The following is a 19,359-nucleotide window of genomic DNA, read 5'->3' as shown; positions in this document are numbered from 1 at the left end:
CAGTGCAGTGAACTGCTCAGAGGTCACATACTGGGGGGTCTGCACCCTTCGAGCAGAAGCAGTGACATCTTCACAGGGTTCCCCATCACTGGCCCAAGAAACACGTCTGGTTCGGTTCTTTGTTTCAGTTTCACGGCCCACCGTAGCTCTGAAGTTATGTTCATGGGCCTCCACACGCTGTTGAGCCTCTGCAAGGGAGCATGGATGTATTTGTTGGCATCAGTCAGAGGAAACGGTAAAAAGACCACTCTGCATCTTTAAATTCATTTAACGCTGCTCATGTCATATTTGATTCCTTTTTGGCTGAGTAGTCAAGATTAAAGATCCCACAAAATTAAGTTGTGTCCTGCGGATTGTCATTTTACCCGGTCACATTTGTTTTAAAGAAAATATCAGAAAAAGTGGGTTGGTATTATGATTGTGGTTTCTCTGTCTGCCACTAAGCTGCTGTTGTAAAGAGGCCAGAGTCTGTAATGCCACCCGGGTTCACATCACGCGCTGCATTCTTCTGTCTTCCCCCTCTGCTGCCCAAGCTGTGGCTCCATCGTGTTACTGTTCTTACCATCCAGCCAGCAGGGTCCACACAGGTCAAGACCCACGAACCCGTGGACACATGTCGTCCTGCCAAAGCACCAGCAGAGGCTCCTCCTGTCGGGCCAGGATCCAGCATCCTCTTGTCACACAGCTGCAGAGCAGAGTCCGGCCGGCGAGTCGACCGCTCAGCATGGACAGCAGTATGAGTGTCCATGTGATTACTCCGTCATGACCAGAGGTCAAATAAACAAATCATAACTCACCAACAACTCTGTAGAAACTAAATGTCCTGCCAGCAGAGAGCAGACATGCCTTCCCTGTCCTCCAGGTCGTGTTACACTTTAACAATATTCTGAAGGCTGTCTACTGTGAATGCCAGCAGACAAATCGTATGAATATATCAAAAATTCACCTCTGAACAAGAATGCACCAGGTTCCTTGATTCTTTTATTGCAGCTGCAGCAAGAAGAGAAGTCTCCACTGCCACCAGATCAGTGTGAGTTTGAAATTCTGCAAAGCAGACCAGCATTTTATAACCACTTCTGCAAACAACCCCACCCTGTGGCTGGGGGTGCATCTTACAAGAACATCAAGGAAGCCATTAACATTTCCCAGAGGTCCCACCTGGTCAGGAGGAGGAACATCTGTTTAACATACAAGAAGAACCTTATTCTGAGGCAAGAAGGAGAGGTTTGATCACACGTATTGACTATATTAAAGTCAAAAGTCAAAGTTCTGCTGTAAGCACAAGACATGCAGTGCAAATGAGATTTTGTGTCACTTGCTTTCCTTCGGTGCAGACAAATATCACAGAATAAAAACTACAGAATACAGGCAAAAATATAGAAGAGAAAGAGAATATAGGCAAGAAAAACAAGATTTTAAAGTAAAGGAAAAAAAAAGTGCAATATCTATTAAAATATACTTCTGGAATCTGCATTATATAATCAATATACACAGAATTGTAATATTTAAATCCCTGAATGGTCCAAAGAAGTCAAAATGTGTCCAAACAGGGTTTGGATTTGTCTCCCACTGTGTGAACATGGAATTGTGTATTTCACTGCAAAGCAAAACACAACACTAAAACTAAAACAGAACATAGAAACACAAATGATCATCAACTGAGATTAAAACACCCAAAAAGCAGCTGTGCTTAATGAAGAGTACTGGCAGCCTGGAATCTTCTGTGGTTTCCTCCAGATGTCAGGTTTCTCCTCCAGGGTAAGAACAGGGGTTTCGGAATGCAGAGGGAACAAATCTGGTGCCATGTGTTGACCAGGTTTGAGATCATGAGTCCACATCTCCCTCCCCCCTGGAGGGAGGGAGGGAGAGGAGGGAGGGGGGGTCTGTTAACCCGCCGTCCCTCCCACTTCCCCCCCGCTGACTGCTCCCTCTGCAGCCGCCTCTCTGCTCGGCAGTGTCTCTCTCGGAGGCTTTCTGTTCGGTACCGGGTTTGTGATGGAGCGCTGGAGGGGCAGAGTGGCTCTGGTGACCGGAGCCTCGGTCGGGATCGGGGCGGCGATCGCCAGAGAGCTGGTCCGCCTGGGGATGAAGGTGATGGGCTGCGCCAGGGACGTGGAGAAAATCCAGGTCTGAACCCTGTTCGAACTTTATTCATCAGCACAGCTGCTTTAATGTTTATCACTGATGGGAAATAAGAAAAACTGAACTGGTTAACTAAATAAGCAGGCAGTTTGCAGAACATCTGATATGAAATGTCTGGAGAGGTTTTGTTTCTGGACAGGAGTGCTGGCAGCGTTGTTCTTTCATAACACAGGGGTGGGGGATACAGAGGAGTTCCTTATAAACACCTTCTGAAGTGTTCAGATCAGCAAAATGCTGTGTTACATAATGCCATGGGATGTACCAGCAGTTCATCGCCCTCCACAGAAACGTCTTCCCTGGACGAGAAGCTGTGATTACAGCTCCTACAAGCCTTTCATGTGATTTCCATCTTTGTCTTGTGACTCCAGAAACTGGCAGCAGAGTGTCAGAGCGCCGGCTTCAGCGGCGTTTTGGTGCCTTTTAAGTGCGACTTGACCAAAGAAGAAGAGATTCTGTCCATGTTCGCTGCCATCAAAGCTCAGCACCAAGGTGTGGACGTGTGCATCAACAACGCCGGCCTGGGCCATGCGGACCACCTGCTGTCTGGTAGAACCAGCGGCTGGAGGAACATGCTGGATGTAAGAGCTGCGGGAATCAAACCCCTTCATTTGTATTGTTTGCCAGCAGAATCTGGAGCCACTGTGTTCATGTGAGGATTCTGAGGTTGCACTTTGTAAAGTTGGACAGAAAATTCAACTGAAGGACCCAAGTGGAACTTTATTGCCTCAGGTATCGTCACATGCCCTCTCTCCTGGCCGTGCTTTCAGGTGAACGTCCTGGCGTTGACCATCTGCACACGAGAAACGTATCAGTCCATGAAGGAGAGAAACGTTGACGATGGGCACATCATACATTTGAACAGGTGCAGTTTTATCTACTGTTGACATTAAAGCTGGAGCCATCGGCCCCGTCAGCTTCAACCCTCACCGACTTGTTGCTTTATTTACTGTCGGAGGAACAAACAAAGCTGAAACGGGAATCTTTCAGTGGAGGTTGGAGTGACTTTGTGAGCGTCACTGCTTTTCTGTGTTGCTGATTATGTGTTCAGGATCACTTCCAGACGTGTCTTGGTTCTTAAACTCACAATCTGTTCTTGACGCGTAGAGATCAGGGTTGTCAAAGTGTTGAGCAGCGACCCAGACCTGGCCCCGAGCCCAGGGCATGCTGTGGATGACCTTTCAACTGTGTCAAAGAAAAAAAACACACTGACATGTACCTGCTGTTAATGATTTATTGACTGAAGCAGACATAGCACAAACCTCACACTCACAGCAAATGCCAGTGACCCTATGGAGAAGTAGGTTTAGTGTAAAAAATGTTATGAATGGATATTACCTGCATGTCACGTTTATTTTTCTTTTTTCTTTTTCAGTGTATGTGGGCATCGTGTCGTCGCCTTTCCCGATCTGAATTTCTACACGGCCACCAAGCACGCGGTGACGGCGCTGACCGAGGGTCTGAGGCAGGAGCTGCGTCTCGCCAAGTCTCACATTCGAGCCACAGTAAGACTCCCAGACGCAAACCAGTTATCCACGGTGCAGAGGGGTTCGCCTCACAGCTGATGTGAGGAAGACGGTTATTCTGATCACATGAACGCCACATTTCAGACAGAGCTTCATTGATAGACCCTCTCTGGTTGCAGTCCATTTCTCCGGGTCTTGTGGTGACAGACTTTCCCTCCAGACTCTACGTCAACGAGCCACAAAAGGCTGAGGACTTGTACAATCTTTACACGGTAGGACTGCATCTTCTGTAGAACGCTGTACATTTCCAAACATACTGAACGCTTCTGAAGCCCTGTTCTCTTCCCTGACAGCCACTGGCAGCGCAGGATGTTGCCGACGCCGTCACGTACGTCCTGAGCGCGCCGCCCCATGTGCAGGTCAGCTGTCCGCCTCGGTTCTGGACCTGATCAATGATTCTCACCTTCGTACTGATGACTGAAATAACTGTCAGATAACCGTACTCCTCGTTCTGTTTCAGATTGGAGAGGTTCTGATTCAGCCCGTGGAGGAGTTCTGGTAGCGCTACGTCAGCAGCAGCTGAACCGAGTCGTGCTTTTACTTTAGTAACATATCAGCTCTCATTTTCACATGTTGGAGTTACAGGCATTTCAAATGACGTGGCACACCTGCACAATAAAATGCTTGTGTATGAAATTTATTCGACTGCATTGTTTAATGTTTCACAGGAGAGAAGTGTGTTTTCGAAGCGCTTGAAATGTGGATTGAATTCTCACAAATAAGAATTGAAAACGTCCTAAAAACCAACTACGAGGATGATGCTGATAACTCCAAACAAAAGAGAAAGACAGAATTCAGTCTAACCTTGTTATATTAAAGTAGTGATTATGATAACGGCTGGAATATATTTCTTTCTGAAAACATTTTTAAATAGAGTTTTAACATCTGAATCAAGTTCTAGGAAACTGTGTCGTGGCCACTCAGGTTACATTTTGGCCTCTGAAATTGCTCATCGGTGTGGATGTGAATGACTGTGAAGAAATACAGACGGATGAAGCGGAATCAAAAAACTGAACATCACAAGAAACATTTCAAAAGACTGTAACAGTTCTGAAATATTATTCAGCAGGATATTTATGCTTATGTATTGTAATGTCGGCGAAGGTGAAATAAGGAGCGTTTTGGTATTTCACAAATCCGACTTTATTACAGGAACACAAACACATCACCAATGGAGCTTCCTATGCCACAGCAGTACCAAGAATCACTCAGGGTGGAACATGAACACAGAACCCGGCCAAAATAACACACTAAACGATGCATAACGTAATGTCACAAAACAACAACTTAAAAGCAATAACACAATTGAGTTTGAAACGAGGAAAACACCCCCCTCGAGAACATGTCCCATAATGCCTTTCGGCCATTCACCCCAGATCGCCGCTACACTGCCCCCTCCTTAGGGGGTCAATCGTCCCCGGTGACCCCATTAGTCACCACAAAATCGTCCAGGTAAGCAGGGGGGGGGCGACGGGAGCTCGCCAGCCGCCTGCGGTCTTCAGTGGCGGTGGGAGACTGTCCTGGAGCCCCATTGACAATCTCACTGTCCTCCTCTGCAGCCCGGGGGGCGAGGTGGTGGTATGGTGCCAGCCGATCGCGATGCAGTACCACAGTTCGCCGGCGTCCAGGCATGCGCACCCTGTACACCACGTCAGACAGTTTCTCCACCACCTCACCAGGCCCCTGCCAGTGGCTGCTCAGTTTGGGGCATATTCCCTTTTTTCGGATGGGATAACACACCCACAGCTTGTCCCCGGGCTTAAACACCTGCCCCCTGCAGCGTGTGTCATATGCCCTCTTCTGCTTCATCCCGGCGCCGTCCTGTGCCTGACGAGTGAACTCGTGAACAGCGTGCAAACGATCCCGCAGCTGACGATAATAATCCATCTCCGGCCCCCAAAGGATCTCCGGTTCAGGTGGAGGCCCAAAAACCAAATCCACCGGTGTCCGGATCTCCCGTCCAAACATGAGGGCAGCAGGCGTGCACCTGCTGGACTCCTGGACAGCAGTGCGGTAGGACCACAGGACCAGGGGTAGATAACGGTCCCAGTCCCGCTGGTGGTCGCTGGTCAGGATAGCCAGCTGGGTGGCCAGGGTGCGGTTAAACCGCTCCACCAGCCCGTCACTTTGAGGGTGCAGCGGTGTGGTCCTGGTTTTGTGCACCCCCAACCGCCGGCACACCTCGCTGAAGACCTGCGACTCGAAGTTTCTGCCCTGGTCACTGTGGAGCTCAGCAGGGACCCCGAAGCGAGTGAACATCTCCTCCACCAGCTTCTGCGCAGTGGTGGCGGCACTTTGGTCCGGGACCGCGTACGCCTCGGGCCACTTCGTGAAATAATCCACGGCCACGAGAACGTAGCGGTGCCCGTCCTCAGTCACCGGGAACGGACCGAGGACGTCCACCCCCACCCGCTCCATCGGGGCCCCCACCAGGTACTGCTGCAGTGGTGCTTGGGAGCGTTGGGATGGGCCTTTGCGGGCAGTACAGCTGTCGCAACAATGGACGTGCAGCTCCACATCACCCCGACAACCAGGCCAGAAGAAGCGTCCCCGGAGGCGGCGTAGTGTTTTGGCAACCCCGTAGTGACCCGCCGCTGTCGAGCCGTGGGTCAGCTGGAGGATTTGAGAGCGGAGAGTTCGGGGTACCAGCAGCTGGAGGATGTAGCTCCCCTGCACTGGAGGCTGCCACCGCCAGTGCAGCAGTCCATCGTGGAGCTCGATGTTATTCAGCTGTGAGTGGTAGGATTTCAGCTCCGGGCTCTGAGCTGACACCTCTGACCACTCTGGAGGCCGGCCGGCCTCCACCCAGCTTTTCACTCGGGCCAGCGTGGTGTCCGCCTCCTGCTGCAGCCTCAGCTCTACCGGTGACACTGCTGACAGCTCCTCGGTGACATCAGCAGCAGGTGAGGAGGCTGCAGCTGCAGCCACTGACAGGGTTTGCTCGCGTTCCTCCTGGCGGTGACAGTAGCGACACTCTGCAGTGACACAGGGGCGTCTGGAGAGGGCATTGGCGTTGCCATGGTGACGCCCGGCCCGGTGACGGAGGTCGAAGTCATAGCTCTGCAGAGTCTCCAGCCACCGCGCCACCTGTCCCTCTGGCTGTTTAAAACTCAGAAGCCAGGTAAGAGAGGCATGATCAGTGCGGAGAGTGAAACGGCTGCCCTGCAGGTACGGGCAGAAATGCTGCACAGCTGAAACCACCGCCAGCAGCTCTCTCCGTGTCACACAGTAATTCTTTTCGGCTCTGCTGAGGGCGCGGCTGAAGTAAGCTACTGCACGCTCACCTTCCTCCCCCTGCTGCGACAGCACCGCTCCGACCCCGGTGTTGCTGGCATCCGTGTCCACAATAAAGGGGCGATGCGGGTCTGGAAAGGCCAGGACTGGAGCTTCAGTCAGGGCTGCCCTGAGTTGGTTGAATGCAGCAGCGCAGGTGTCGTCCCACTGGTACTGCTGGCCCTTATCTGTGAGGCGGTGGAGTGGGCTGGCGATGGTGGCGAAGCCTTTAATAAAGCGGCGATAGTAGGAGGCCAGCCCCAAGAAGCTCCGCAGTTCACTGACGTTGGCGGGAGGGGGCCAGTCTTTGACGGTGGCCACCTTGGCTGGATTAGTGGCCACCCCCTTTTCACTGATCACATGCCCCAGAAATTCAGTCTCTCTGGCCAGGAGGCAACACTTGGCTGGGTTCAGCTTCAACCCGACCCGGCGAATGGCAGTGAACACCTCCTTCAGGTTGGCCAGGGCCCCCGCATATCCATCAGCGTGCACCAGCAGGTCATCCAAGTAGACGATGCAGCGGCTCCGGGGGATGTCAGAGAGGACCCGCTCCATCAACCGTTCGAAGGTTGCTGGCGCATTGCAGAGACCGAACGGCATCACCCGAAACTGCCACAGTCCCTGACCGATGGTGAAAGCAGTCTTTGGTTTTGCGTCGGGGGCCAGCTCCACCTGCCAGTAGCCACTCCCCAGGTCTAGGGAGCTGAACCATTTGGACCCAACGATCCAGTCCAAAGCGTCGTCTATGCGGGGGAGGGGATAAGAGTCTTTTTTTGTCACATTATTGAGGCGCCTGTAATCAACACAAAACCGCCAGTCCCCATTTTTCTTTTTAACCAGCACGGCCGGCGCCGCCCACGGACTGTCAGATGGCTCAATCACACCTGCAGCCGCCATCTGACTGATCATGTCCATGGCGGCCTGCCGTTTAGCAAAAGCCAGTCTGTGGGGCGCAGGCGGATGGGCGGGGCAGAACCGGTCTCAATGTGGTGCTGCACCAGTCCTGTCTGTGTACAGTCCTCCTTTTTTGCGGCAAAAATGTCCTTAAAGTCCTGTAGCAGTCCCGCTAACTCCGCCCGCTGCTCAGCGCTCAGTCCGCCCCCACTGCGTGTCAATAAATCCTGCACTGCTCTGTCAGTCTCGTCTGCTGAACTGCTTCGGTTGGTGACGGTGGGACCTACCGGTGCTGTGCAGAGATCTGGGGCGGTGTCGCTGGCGGCATTACCCCGCCCGGGTCCCTCCTCCTTTCTTCTCCCGCGTTGCAGCGTCAGGATCTCTGCTCCGAGCGAGATGGTCGCCCGCACCGCGTTGATGCAGGCTCCCCAGCGTGATATTAAATCCAGGCCGATGATGCACGGTTCTTTGATGTCGGCAAGCCAGAATTCATGCATCAACTCCTGACCGCCGGCCCGGATCCTCATCAGTCTCCTGCCTTTCAGCCCCGCCTTCTCTCCTGTCACGGTCATCAGCTGTGTCTCTGTAGGGGTCCATGCTGCTGTCAGAGGGCCGGTGGTGTCAGGGAGCGTCCCGGGCCGCACCAGCGAAATAGTGGCCCCCGTGTCAATAAGGGCCTGACAGCGTTCAGATTCCAGCTGGCAGGTCAGATAGAGTCCGCTGGTGCGGCCGAAACGACCCACCAGGGTTACGTGGCCTTGGAGGGGGATCTCGGGCTGGGAAGGCGGGCCCCTCATCTGGCCATCCCGCTCCCGTTTCCCGCCGGCTGAGTAGAACTGGCTCTCAGTACGGGGGCAAGGCAATTGCGCGCGATGTGTCCGGGTTCACCGCACCGGTAACAGCAGTCACTTCGGCAACCTCGTCGAGTTGTCTGGAGCTGCGCAGCCGGCGGGGTCGGATGCTGTACTTGGCGGGCTTCCTCCGTCTCCTCCTCGTCGCGGTCAGCCAGGCGAACGCAAGGGTTGCGCACCGAATCCGGCCCGCGGCGTGGAAAGAATCGCCTCGGCGCACTCCGCCTCCCGGAGCGCTTCATCCAGACTCTGGGGAGCAGCGAGCCGGACGTGTTGGCGGAACCGCACTGGAGTAAGTCCCTGCAGAAACGCGTGGAGAGCTAACTCCTCCAGCGCTCCTACTGGGAAGCTGGGGTAGCCCCGCCGTGCGTGCAGCTGGATATCTGCAGCAAAGGCGCCCAAGCTTTCTCCATCCCGGCGGCGGCGGCTATTAAGTTTCTCTCTTTCGGCTGTCTGGGCCGTGCGCCGCCCGAAGCGCCGCTCGAGCGCGGTGGTCAGTGCAGTCAGGGCCCGCTCTTCCCCTGGCGCCAAATCCAGGAGGACCTGCTGGGCTTCGCCTTCCAGGGCGAGGGCCAGATGCGTGGCAGTGTCCTGCTCGCTCCAGCCGTTGTGCGCCGCTGCGACCCGCACCTGTTTCAGGTAAAGCTCCAGCAGGTTGGTGCCATCGTATTTGGGCAGCTTGACGGCAGCTCTGATTGGGGCAGTGTGTGGCTGAGAATCGCCACCATCCTCAGCCATTCCCACCGTTTCTGGATGATGCTTTCACCGCTCACTGGACCCATCTGGCCGACTTGGAGTCCGCCACTGCTCCGCTAGCCACGCTGCTCTCTCCTGGCGCTCATGTTCCTGTAGATGGCGACGTCAATCCATCCCACTTCTGACACCATATGTAATGTCGGCGAAGGTGAAATAAGGAGCGTTTTGGTATTTCACAAATCCGACTTTATTACAGGAACACAAACACATCACAAATGGAGCTTCCTATGCCACAGCAGTACCAAGAATCACTCAGGGTGGAACATGAACACAGAACCCGGCCAAAATAACACACTAAACGATGCATAACGTAATGTCACAAAACAACAACTTAAAAGCAATAACACAATTGAGTTTGAAACGAGGAAAACACCCCCCTCGAGAACATGTCCCATAATGCCTTTCGGCCATTCACCCCAGACCGCCGCTACAGTATGTAATGATTCCCGACTAGAAAGGGGTGAAGCTTTTCCCATGAGAGCTGACATTTTAATCAATGAGTCACAAAATTACCACCAAAAACACAATGTAAGAGTGGTAATACAGAGTTTTTACTACTAGAAAAGAAAGAAATGAAGCCGAAAAGACCACCAATGGGAACACAAACGGAGTCATTGTGAAGCAATCCATGTCAGATTCGGTCTCCTCCTGTCAATCCACGGCTTGTCCTCAGGGCTGCTGGGCATGATGGATTATTGGAAGCTTCATCTGATAACGTCCCGGAGAACGCATCGTCCTCTCCGCCTGCCTGACCGGAGCAGTCTGCTCATTAAAGGTTCCAGTCACATTTTCCATCGATTCATGTCTTTCCAAAGAGCTTTACTGTGGGTTTTTACCCTTTCTTTAGCTTTTAATCGAATCTCACCTCGGATTAAGCCTTGCCTTCTGGCAGTTAGAGAGCAGCTGAATGAACAGTGAATGGATTCTGAACGACATTGCTTCAGTGTCGTGGTGCTCGTAGACACACAGGTTTTTGTCGGCCTCTGTTCATTCATATGAAAACAGGATAGAAGAATGTATGCACACGTCTTCATTTAATCACACAAGTCATTGATAAATGCAGTTTCTTGTGTTTTTTCATTTCTAACAGTACATCCGTCCATCTTCTACGCCTCTCTATCTCCTGCTGGGTCACAGTGGGAAAATGCATCTGAGTGGAAACTAAGGGGGGGCTTCCCTCAGTGGAGAGAAATCTAGAGGCTCCAGATCATTTATCTCCAGGTCATTTGTTCTCTCATTCATGGGACTGAACCATCCCAGAGGAGAAGACTTGCAGTGAGCGTGTTTGAGGATTAAATCTGGATTTGTCCCTGCCTTAGTTGTTTGTGACGACCGTCTGGTTTGTCTTTACTGGATAAAACTGAAAGCGGCCGCCATCTTCCTCGATTGTTACCGTCAAAGGTTCCGCTGAAGTGGCACGGAGTGAGAAAGTGTGTTCTCATTTCAGGTCTTATTTAGACAAACCCTCCCAGATGAACGGTGCTTATGGCAGCATGTGAGCGTCAGCTGACCTGCGGATTTCAGCCCGGTCGGTATGAGAGGTGAAGGTAATGAGCTCCGAATCGTGGCCCCAAGGCCAAAGTCCTCCGTCCCCCCAGCACAGGAGCGACGAGCAAATCCTCAACAGCTCCCTGCTCGCAGCGCGACAGGAGAAAAGCCATACTCAGACTGAAGAGGTTTGCCTGAAGCTGCTGACGGTAGATTTCCAGCTGTGTCCTGTCAGGTTAATGCTATGTACTCAGTGTCACTGCTGACTGTTATATGACAGGATTCCTCACTGGATGATGATTATTCTTCCTGATGGCACTGCAATAAAAAGGTGTGCCATAGGTTTTGGTGTGTTTATTGCGTCTTGCAGGCTTTTGTAACAAGACAAACTGCTTTAATGTATTAGTAGATTAGGTTGATTTTAATTGTGAATGTGCTATTTAAATGGAGACACTGGAGAGGATGAAAACAAAGCTGTAGGAGGAAGTACACTGGAATGAAACCACAGGTCACATGACTTTTAATCAGTGGAATGAAGAAGGCCTTCAAAATCTAAGATGACACCGTGTGGGTAAATGAATAGCAGCACTGTCACCTCGGCTGACCTATTCCTGAACCTGGACCGGGGCCTGGACCGGGGCCTGGCTCTGCACCGGTGTTGGTTTCCCTCTGGCCGCCCAGGCCTTGATGGCTTCACACTGGCTGCAGCTCTGGAGCTACACACAGCTCTTTGGCTCCCTGAAGCTGTCAGAGAATCACATCTTAATAAAAATTTGATCCTACTTCATTTTTCAAATTAACTTTTACTCTTTTACTCTTAATGATTTTGTGTGGAGTAATCCTTAAAGGAATTTCCCTCTGGGATTAATGAAGCATTTCTATTCTATTCTGTCAAAATTGCTGAAAAAGAAGGATGAAACCACTGAAATCAGGCACAAAAACAGCTGAGAACGCAGAAGAAAGAAAAACACCCCCGACCATTCAGGACTTTATTACTGACACACACAAATCACTTTCACCAATCAAACTCGTGTGATTCTGTCTATTCCCATGATTCCAGTGCAGAGTGACGAGTTTATATTGAGAGGATTGAAATGTACTGCAGTGTTGATCTGTCAGCCGCGAGCCGCTCAGGCCATTCTCCTCTTCAGCAGGGCAGCTTTCCTCCTCTTCTTCCTGGCGAACTGTGCTCTGGCTCTCTGGATGGTCCAGCCGACGGGGCTCAGGGTGGGCTCTGCTGCGGCCGTCAGCGTTTCGGGTCGGGTTTGTCCTGCTCCGACACTGGCTTTCCTCCTCCGTGAGGTTTGCTTTCCGACTCCCTGCCGGCGGCGTTTGGTGGCCTCGGTTGAGGCGGCTGTCGGAAGGAGGCCGGGTTCATGTTGGGTTGCTCTTCTTTGCGCTGCAGTGGTGCTTTCAGGGAATTCAGGGAAAGGGCTCAAGGGAAATGACAGGATTTCACCCGGAGGAGGAGGAGGCAGGGTTTTCCTCCTCCTCTTCCTCAGAGTCTTCTCCCTGGACTGCAGCCTCTGTACGCTGCTCAGTGAGCTGTTGAGCCACGCCTTGCCTGTGTGAAGCTGCCTGTGTGTGACGGGCGGTACGGTGGACAGCGCCACCTCCAGGTCGACCGCGGAGGAACCCTGTGCTGCAGGAAGCACCAGCGGAGAGGCAGAGCTGCCCGTCCTCCGGTCCTCTCCTCCCTTTGACCTGCTGGGTTGGAGGGTGGGGGGGCCGGCAGCGCCGACCGCCGGCCGTGTGTCCGTCAGGCTTTGCCGTGCCGTCGTGGCGGAGCCGATGTTGGTCCGGACGGGAGCGGCAGTGACCTTTTCTGATGGGGTCACTGCAAGCTGTCCCCAGCCTGGAGGACGAGTCTCCCTGCCCTTCTCTGTCCTCTGCCTCCTGTCTTTCTGTGTTTTCTGTGGGGTGACGGTCCTGCTGGCCCCGGAAAGCGACCGTCCCTCCGCCGCCACGCCCGGTTCCAGCCGTGCAGGAGCTTCCTGCTCGTCCGCCGCTGGTTCGTCTTTCATGACTTGGTTGGACGGCTCATCTCTTCCTTCCAGCTCAAACTCGCCGTCGCCCACTCGGTTCGAGTTTGTGCTGGACTGGTCGCGTCTGTGTGACTCGCTGATGAAGTTACTCAGCGTCTTCATGTGGTCGGTTTTGCCGCCGGAGGGGGAAACGGCGGCTCCCTCCTCCAGCCTGACTCCGGCCTGCTGCTTCCTCTTCCTCCCTTCTGCTTTACTTTTGGGCTTCTTGTCAGTTTTCTGGTTCTTGCCTGAATTCTTCCTCTTCTTCTTCTTCTTCTTCTTCTTCTTCTTCTTCTCTGAGCGCTGCGCCTCGCCTTTGTCGGACTCGGCGTTGGAGCTCTGAGACGTGGAGACGGTGGCGAGCACCTTGATGAAGTCTTCGGCCGCGGTGACGACGTTTCTCAGAGAAGGCTCGTCGGGGCCCGGCGCGGCGGACGGAGTGGGACTCCCGGCTTTCTCCTCGCCGCTGCTGCTCGTGGACTCTCTGGCGTGCGGAGGAGTCATCGTCAGCTCATCGATGACGTCGATTCCTCCGAAGTCGTAGGGCACGGCGTCCCTCAGCACGGCCACGGGGAGCTGCTCGTATCGACTGCACCTGGCCGGGGGGGAAAACAGAGGCGGATTGAGCGCGGCTCAGCTCGGCACGCCGCAAATCGTCTTAACGGTTCAGGCTGATACCTACATTCCATACCAGTGCCGCTCCGCACACTGCTCCTCGTACACCAAGTCGAAGCAGGGAACGCCGATGACATTGAAGAAGGCCTGGCCCACCACCCTGGAGGACGTGTCGTTCACCCTCCTCAGACAAGCCTTCAGGCTGCGGAGGCCACAGAGCAATCAGTCACAAGGAGAACCTGCATCGACCGACCTGACGCCTTTATTAGCTATCGACCGAGCTGCCGCCACGTTCAGCAACCGATCAGGTTTATTGATTTCAGAGTTAATCTATTCAGCCATACATGACGCAGCTGCTGCTCTGGAGGCTCTCTGCCTGCTTTCTGCCTGTCAATACGTCTCATTTACCAACACTGATCCCCTTTCTTTGAAAGTCAAGCCAAGTGACAATTTTCTTTCTATTAAAATTTAAAACACTCTATTTTCCTTAACAGAGAACCTGATTTCAAAAATAACAATGACATTTTGGACTTGAACATTTGCCTTAATTACATATTTAATTATTTCCTTTAAGGTTTCTTAACTATATATTTTGGATGCAACTATCTCTAACGAGAAAAAACATGCAGTCTAAAAACATCAAACATCTTATTACAGAGTTGATAAAGAATCCACGCTGTGGTCTCCTCCCAGTCAAATGTATTTTTTTATATCATTTGCAAAATTTGAATTGTATGTTTCAAGGTCAAGTCAGGGTCAAAGTGAGCTTTTGTTGTCAATTCTGCTGTGTGCACAAGACACAGTGGAATCGAAATCTTGCTTCGCTCCGAGTGCAAACAACTCATCCAAAAATAGAATATATAAACAATAAAAACATAATATAGGAAAGAAAAACATCCTAACACGATTTTAAAATAGTATTAAAAAACTAAAAATGTGCATTTTTAAGACAAACTCTAAAATATGGCTAAATCCAACATAATATACTCTGAACTGAAATATTTCAGCACACTGCAGCTGCGTTTCCGTCCTTCTCCAGAGCCCACAAAAAGAAGAACTGCTCCAGAATGTATGAACTGAAACCTTTTATCCGCCACTGACGCTCGCCTGTCACTCACGCGTTGTCGCAGTCGCAGTGGCAGATGGAGTGCCACTTGAAGTTGGTGTGGCCGTATTTGGAGGAGAAGGCGTGGATGACGTGAGGACAGTGGTCGTGGATGCGGCAGCAGCTGTCGGTCTCAGAGAAGTGTCCTGAAAAGAGGAGCTCACGGTCAGACGGTCACGCCCCGGGTGAAACTCCCCGGTGAGGCGCTGCGCTCTTACCCAGCTGCTCGTAGCTGTCGGCCATGTTTCCGGCTCCGCACCACAGGGTCCCCGGGTACGTGAAGCCCCTCTTGGATCTTCTCAGAGTCTTGTCCGGCTCCTCGAAGTCCTCGCTGGTGTCTGCTTTTGCGCGCCCCGCCCTCTGTGTCATCTCCCGGCACATGGAGCGGACCTCTTCCATGCGCGTAAAAGGCGCGTCGGGCCGCGCTCTCATCCCCAGCATCCTGCACTCCTGCACGAAGGACTTCACCTGGACGTGCGTGGCCGTGATGGAGCAGTTCACCAGCTTCCCGGCGGGGCTGACCACGGAGCGCACCACCTCCGCCCCGTCCGACACCTGGTAGAGGACGTTCTCCCCCACCACGGACATCTTTGCGCAGAAGGTGCCGCCGCGCGCGGAGACCATCATCCGCTCGCCCTCCTTCTCCGCGTCCAGCGCGCCTTTCACCACGTCCCTGTCCAGATAGGACAGGAAGACAAAGAAGACCGACCACATGATGCGGATGCGGCGAGCGGCACCTTCAGCACCACGCGGGACGGGGCCAGCTCCTCGCGCCTTTCTGGCGCTCTCGAGCAATCCTCCCACTTTTTAAGGCGAAGCCGCAGTGGTGTGATTAGCAACACGATGAACGGCCGTTCGCGCTGGGAGGAGTCAGCAGGATTAACCTGCTTTGCCTGGGCGCCGTTTGTTTTAATAGCAGAGATCACACCACCTTCCAATTATCTAACGGAATAAATCCCACAGGGTTAATTTGTGGGCGTGCAGAGCCGCAAACCTGAGCTTTCCCTGCAGAGAGCGAGATGACCGCGAGTAACCCCCAAACCCCCCCCTCAATTCAACCCCCAGAAAGTGGAGATTTACTTTGGGAACAGGCCTGGAGGAGGTTCCGGCTCGCCCCAGCTTCCCATGGTAACAGGCATGGGGTGACCGTGCCAGCACAAGAGATTGGACATCTTTCAAACGCCACAAAACAGCCAGTGAATCGGTGATGACCTAAATCACAAAGTAGGGGCAAAACTCTTTCAGTGGGGAATGTGGAGAAAGGCTGCGGCTGTGGCATGCAAACTGCAGCGGCTGACCGGCGGCTCGGAGGAGGACCGACTGTTTGGCCTCCGGGCATCTGAAGCACTGACATGGACTCCTTCCAACTGAAATTAGTCATCGATGATTCTTGCTTTAGCTTTTCAGTGAGCGTTGTTACACTCCCAGTTGAGTGCAGATTTAGATTTTTCCGTTAGCGTCCGGTTCAGTCAGTGACGACTTCCTCTGAAAGAAGGAGGTTCAGATGAAGACAGTTCCTGCAGAAAAACAGTGGATCATTCTCCTTTTTCCTTTTTCATGAATGCACAATGACGAGGAGGGCAGTTGTTCACTCTCTGAGCTGATAATCCTCAGAGACATGCAGGTGTGCACATGAAAAGGCTGCAGGATAAAGAAAGCAGGCGGGACGCCGGATCCAGCAGTTCCTCTTGATTCTGTCACTGGTTTCATTAGTCACTGACATGTGCTCGAACTTGAAAGCACCCATGCATGTTGGACAATAACGTTTTGTGCCTTTTATTTCACAAACTTGTTGAGTAAACATGCTGCATGTGGAACATCTGGGCCGTCTGCATTATTTTGAATGCAACATCTTATTCATTGAAAGATGCACGGCATTTTTCTGCATCTGGACCAGAGACTTTCTGCTTGGAGAGAAGAAAAAGCGCTTGTCTGGTCGGGTTTCTAATCACGCCAGCCTTTTGTGTCACATGGCTGGTCTTACTCAGAGCTCTGGAGGTGGAGATCCAGCCTCGTCGAGGCACTGAAATCGGATTTCTGGAAGGCGGGGAGAAATGATGTAAAATCAGCAGAGGCAACATTCGATCAAACGCCGAGGGAGGGAAGAAACTCTCTCGTGAGTTAAAAGTTTCAGTGCAGCAGGAATCTGGAGCAGATACTAATGAGGCTCCCCGGATGTTCCTGGACTGAAACTGGGTTAAACGTGTCATTCAGGGTTTGTTTGCTCTCATCCACAGACGGGCCGGCAGCAGGACAACCATCCTCCAACTGGACTCCGTCCGGTTACCTCTTCATTTTAAGAAGACACACACACACACACACACACACACACACGTTTGTACAGCTATATGTCGTGAGGACATTCATTGACATAATGTATTTCCTAGCCCCTTACCCTAACCCTAACCATCAAAAATGAATGCCTAACCCTAACCCAGACCCTAAACCTAACCTAAACCCAATTGTAACCCTAAACCAAAAATCAAGTCTTAATCCTCAAAAAGGCCAAAATAGGTCTGTCAAATAGTGAGGACCGGCAAAAATGTCCTCACTTTCCACAAATTGTCCTCACTTGTAAGGTTAAAAACCCATTGTCCTCACAAAAGGTCCTCACAACATATAGCTGTACAAGTACACACACACACACACACACACACACACACACACACACAGGCCAGAAAAAGGTCACACATGCAGGAAGAGCAAGGACAGTTCACATCCGGAAGATTCCAGATCGATGCAGTAAAGTTTCATTTCTCTGAACCAGTGAAGTCAGTTAAATGTCGAAAAGGTAAAGATGAGTGAATTCCTCCTGCAGGAGCAGGAGAGGAGCTTTTCATAACAGTGAGCAATAAAATACAGATGAAGAACTTTCTAAATGACCCTTAAAAAACACTTGGCTGATTGTGAGGAATCCTCTCTCAGTTTTAAGGGTAAATATGAAATTCTTGTTACAGACTCTGCCACCTCTTTCTGGACTTTCAGTCATCTTACATCCATTCTAATCCGGGAGAATTGAGGTTATGCTTATTTATCCAAAAACACAACAGAGTAAATGACTTTTTTTTAACCTGTTGTGCAAAACTCTGGTTTGAATGGATCCTGTGATTTGGACTCAGAATTCAACTTTAGCTGACCTCTACAAACTCAGAGATGCTGTCGCTGCGCTGGCAGCTTGCTCCGGAGGCTCCAGGCTCTTCTCGCTCTTATCTGGGCAGATTTCTCACCGCATTAACCTTTTTGATGTGAGCTTTTTTTTGCATCCGTGGTTTCTGGAAGGTCATTCGGTTTGAAACACTCAGAAGATGAAGCCGTGGGAAAGCCGAGTTACTGCTGGCCGACGCTCGGCAGCTCGGTCCGGCGCTCAGCTTGAACTCTGAAATCTTATCTTACATAACTTTCTTAATAACAGAGAAAACCTTTCCAGTGTGAGAGAACGCTGGAGATACAGGGAGGCAGAGTGTTTCTCCTGTGGAGAACCTTCTCCCAGTTCATTCAGACACTGATCCACCTTACATCAAAAGCAAGATTGCCAAACATGCGGCCCGAGGGCCACAACCGGTCCACAGGAGTGTTCAGTGAGGTCCTGCTGGATGGCTTCAACAGCAATTCTTTCAAGAAAGGCATGTGTTGTTCCTGATTTGTCCACCAGGGGTCGCCTGGTCCAATGGCAGAACTGTGACATTCAGAGAGGAGTTTGAAACGGACTGACAGTCAAGGGAGCAAAAAGTAAAGCAGAGACCTGAACGTCATGTCATCGCTTCAGAGAAGCAGCAGAGACGGTTCAGTGCTAAAGAAAAAACTCAGCAGCCAGTTTCTAGACTCAGTGGTAAAGGCTGTCATGAGACAAAAACAGTTTTCCACTGATTTTTTTTTTTTTTAAATTGTCTCGAAAGTGAAGAACATCGACCTTTTGGTGTCTATAAACCACCATATCATGTGTGTTTGTGTCTCCTGAATTAAAACAGATTCAAGTAGTTTGTACATGTGAAAAGCATGTTTAATGATACGAAGCGACGGCGGTGACAGCAGCATCCTGCAGCTGCTTTAGTGGAGGTCAGGTTTTATATTTACCATCAGTGTTTTTCTTCGTAAAGATAAAGCCAAATATAAGCAGATTACTGTTTGTCAGACTTATGGGTTTGTGTATAGATCAATAAAATTATGAACAGGAGTAGAAATTCCATGCATGTTGACTTCTTTAGGTGTTACAGAAAAGAACTATGGGAGTTACAGCTGCCAGGAAGAGACCCCCCTCAGCATGCAGCTCAAACAAAATAACACATCCTTGATCTGAATGAATGAACTCTTCCAAATGAAAATCTTTAGTGGACTGCACTGACAACTGAAGAGCTTGAGAGCATCCGACAGCATAAATTAAAATTATTATCTGACTGAATTAGGAATGATTCTCAAGAAAAAAGCAGAGATTACAGGCTTCAGCGGGAATTCGTCCAGAGGGTCAGGATGAGGCTCGGTGTTCGGCCTCCACCTGCCTGTTTGACCGGTGTGACGGTGTTCTGACCTGGAGGTCGGTCAGGAGGGACGAGAGGAGAGCGGCGGTCTGTGGTCGTCTTGCCGATTGCCTCTCACGCACGGCAGCAGGTGAAGCTGATCAGCGCTCAGCGCTGCTTGCTGATTGGACAGGCTGCTCTCACTGGAGCGTGGCTGACGCGGAGCCACACTGC

The 19,359-nt window shown here is 51.5% G+C and overlaps 2 protein-coding genes across 3 annotated transcripts; one reads left to right on the top strand and one right to left on the bottom strand.

The window, feature by feature from the left end:
• The first annotated feature begins 1,918 nt into the window (after positions 1-1,918).
• LOC115399971 (dehydrogenase/reductase SDR family member 11-like) lies at positions 1,919-4,271 on the top strand. The gene is made up of 7 exons (XM_030107636.1): positions 1,919-2,127; positions 2,511-2,720; positions 2,910-3,004; positions 3,515-3,644; positions 3,785-3,877; positions 3,959-4,024; positions 4,126-4,271. The coding sequence occupies exons 1-7, from the start codon at positions 1,996-1,998 to the stop codon at positions 4,165-4,167; spliced, it is 768 nt and encodes a 255-aa protein (XP_029963496.1). The 5' UTR covers positions 1,919-1,995; the 3' UTR covers positions 4,168-4,271.
• Positions 4,272-11,930: 7,659 nt separating this feature from the next.
• Positions 11,931-19,323, bottom strand: LOC115399948 (uncharacterized). Of its 2 annotated transcripts, XM_030107610.1 has the most exons (5): positions 19,197-19,323; positions 14,890-15,344; positions 14,685-14,817; positions 13,634-13,768; positions 11,931-13,546 (listed from the first exon to the last, which is right to left on the bottom strand). In XM_030107610.1, the coding sequence occupies exons 2-5, from the start codon at positions 15,296-15,298 to the stop codon at positions 12,058-12,060; spliced, it is 2,166 nt and encodes a 721-aa protein (XP_029963470.1). In that variant the 5' UTR covers positions 15,299-15,344; positions 19,197-19,323; the 3' UTR covers positions 11,931-12,057. The 2 variants fall into 2 exon arrangements, with proteins under 2 accessions (XP_029963470.1, XP_029963469.1); XM_030107609.1 differs by lacking the exon at positions 19,197-19,323 and having other exon boundaries at positions 14,890-15,550.
• Between the last annotated feature and the right edge of the window lie 36 nt (positions 19,324-19,359).

This window comes from Salarias fasciatus, chromosome 14, assembly GCF_902148845.1.
Source record: "Salarias fasciatus chromosome 14, fSalaFa1.1, whole genome shotgun sequence".
NCBI classification, from domain to species: domain Eukaryota; kingdom Metazoa; phylum Chordata; class Actinopteri; order Blenniiformes; family Blenniidae; genus Salarias; species Salarias fasciatus.
The sequence above is the reverse complement of the archived record's forward strand: the minus strand, read 5'-3'. Positions and strand labels throughout refer to the sequence as shown.